A 2,399-nucleotide genomic window follows, 5' to 3' on the forward strand; every position below is an offset into this window, starting at 1 on the left:
AACGCAGTCATCTTATTTAGGAACACTTTAGGCAGCAACGGCTCACTCCTCATTTTCAAATAACAAAACTGAATATATTTTCTCAATTTTAGATTCCAATGCAACGGCCACTAAAGTATCAATCTCTTTCATTTGTTTATTTGACGTATCATTCAGAAAGTCTTTTTAGGATTTTGTCCTGCAGCTTCCTCTGCAGTTAACATTTTCCTTTGTGCTTTCATTTTCGTACATATAACTGCATCGTCCAGGTGATATTTTGGCTAAAATATTGAATTTCTTACTCATATCTTAAACAAATAGCCAGCTGGTTTCCAAACAATAGTGGTTCCAATATTCTGATAAAGATTGCCCGAGTGTTTTTGATGATTAAAATATAAATATGAAAGCCACTGGTGTTCATGTCAGCAATCGCCACCATTCTGCTGCAAACTGACAACTTAATATGAACAAGTCTGTTGCCTTTCCTTCTTTTTTTTTTCCCCCTCCCCTTTTTACTTCATTTGCATCACCGTTCTGATTGGCTGCTTCAAGTTCACAGAGAGAGGGAGATATGCCAAATCCTGATTGGCTGAACACAGATGGGGGAAGGGACTGCCTGTGAACATAAATATAGAGAACACACTGACAGGCACATGCATCTGCAATCATCATCCTATGACATTCAGCTCCATCACTGCAATCCAAACGACTTTCAGACAAGGAACTGCGAGTGAAATAGAGATTTAGAGAGACAATAGGTGAGAAGAGTATTTCAAACTAGGTAGAAATACAACAGAAACCCACTATGTCATTTAAAGTGAAGGACAAGACAGAGGTGCGTCTGGTGTTTCTGGGAGCAGCTGGAGTGGGTAAGACGGCCCTTATTCAACGCTTCCTCAAAGACACGTTTGAACCCAAGCACCGGCGAACAGTGGAGGAGCTCCACAGGAAGGAGTATGAGGTGGGGGGCATGAAGGTCACCATCAACATCATGGACACCAGTGGCAGCTACTCCTTCCCAGCCATGCGTAAGCTCTCCATCCAGAACAGCGATGCCTTCGCCCTGGTGTACGCTGTGGATGACCCCCAGTCCCTGGAGGCGGTCAAGAGTCTGCGAGAGGAGATCCTGGAAGTCAAAGACGACAAGTACACACCCATCGTGGTCATAGGCAACAAGATCGACCGTCACAGCGAGCGACAGGTGTCCAGCAAGGACGTGCTGTCCACAGTTGAGCTGGACTGGAACCATAGCTTTCTGGAGTCTTCGGCCAAAGAAAATGTCAATGTGCTGGAGGCTTTCAAGGAGCTGCTAATGCAGGCCAACCTGCCCAGCTGGCTCAATCCAACACTGTGCCGCAGGCGGGAAACCATCCCAAAGGAAAGTACCAAGCAACCGCCTATGAACAAGACCAACAGCTGCCTCATCTCTTAGTGATGTTGAGCAGAAACACACAAAGAGAGTGAGACGTGATGGTAACAAGCTGCCAAAAAGAGAGTCAAAGACTGGACAGAAGTCAGAAAAGCTGACTGGACACATGTTCATCTAAAGTGTTAGACCAATGTGTGAAGACAAAAGTAATACTGAGTTTGAGACCCGAGTTTGAAGAGATACTGTGCAGACGTCACCACAAAGACATGAAAGACTGTTTAAAAAAATAAAAATAAACGACAGTGCACAGACACCGTTTACCATGAATGTCAAAAATGATGCAGTAATAAATGTCGTGTTATGCATCATATAAGCTCCATTTTGCTCAGATGTGTTTCATTTTGGGGTTTTCGTGTTACTGTTGCTTTTAAAAAGCACAATTACTGTACAGTCACCTTTTATTTATGCAAATGTGGGTTTGTGTCGTTATATGATGTGTTTTATGAAGAAGAAGAACTTTACATTTAAAACATTATGCTGTGAAATGTGCGGTGCAGCAGTGTTGAAATCTGGACATTTACTGTTTCTCACTCTTTGTTTGACTCATACATTTATTTGTTTTCTTTTGCCTGCAAGAATGTAAGTGTTTAAGTGCTTTTTGTATTCACTAATACACCACAGTGATGTTTGTATTAAATATAAATGCTGATTTTATTATAAACAAAACCACTCTTGGTGTAACAACTTGTTATTTGCACTAAATGTTTTGTTCTTTGTGTGACAGAGCAGAAACAAAGGACGTGTGAGTGTGGGGAAGAAAAATATAGTGACAGTTTTTTTTAATGGCAGTGATGAATAAAAATAATTAGAGAAATTAGAAAAAAGTTTGAGAAAATATGTCAGATTAAAAGACACAGTTCACCCTGAATTTAAAACAAAATAATGAATGTATTAGTCATATTACATTATAATTGTGAGAACTGTATTAAAATAAATAAAATTAAGACTATTACTACTGCTATTACTATTACTGAGCTATGTCCCACTCTGA

At 40.3% G+C, this 2,399-nt stretch overlaps 1 protein-coding gene across 1 annotated transcript; it reads left to right on the forward strand.

Moving 5' to 3' along the window:
- The first annotated feature begins 651 nt into the window (after positions 1–651).
- Positions 652–2,096, forward strand: LOC131475644 (ras-related protein Rap-2a-like). The gene has a single exon (XM_058653894.1). It carries the CDS (start codon positions 785–787, stop codon positions 1,409–1,411), a length of 627 nt encoding a protein of 208 aa, XP_058509877.1. The 5' UTR covers positions 652–784; the 3' UTR covers positions 1,412–2,096.
- The last annotated feature ends 303 nt before the right edge of the window (positions 2,097–2,399 follow it).

This window comes from Solea solea, chromosome 16 (genome assembly GCF_958295425.1).
Source record: "Solea solea chromosome 16, fSolSol10.1, whole genome shotgun sequence".
In the NCBI taxonomy this organism is placed as follows: Eukaryota; Metazoa; Chordata; class Actinopteri; order Pleuronectiformes; family Soleidae; genus Solea; species Solea solea.

Excerpts from the sequence above, each read along its gene's own strand:
- LOC131475644 (XM_058653894.1), top strand. The coding sequence starts at position 785 with ATGTCATTTAAAGTGAAGGACAAGACAGAGGTGCGTCTGGTGTTTCTG.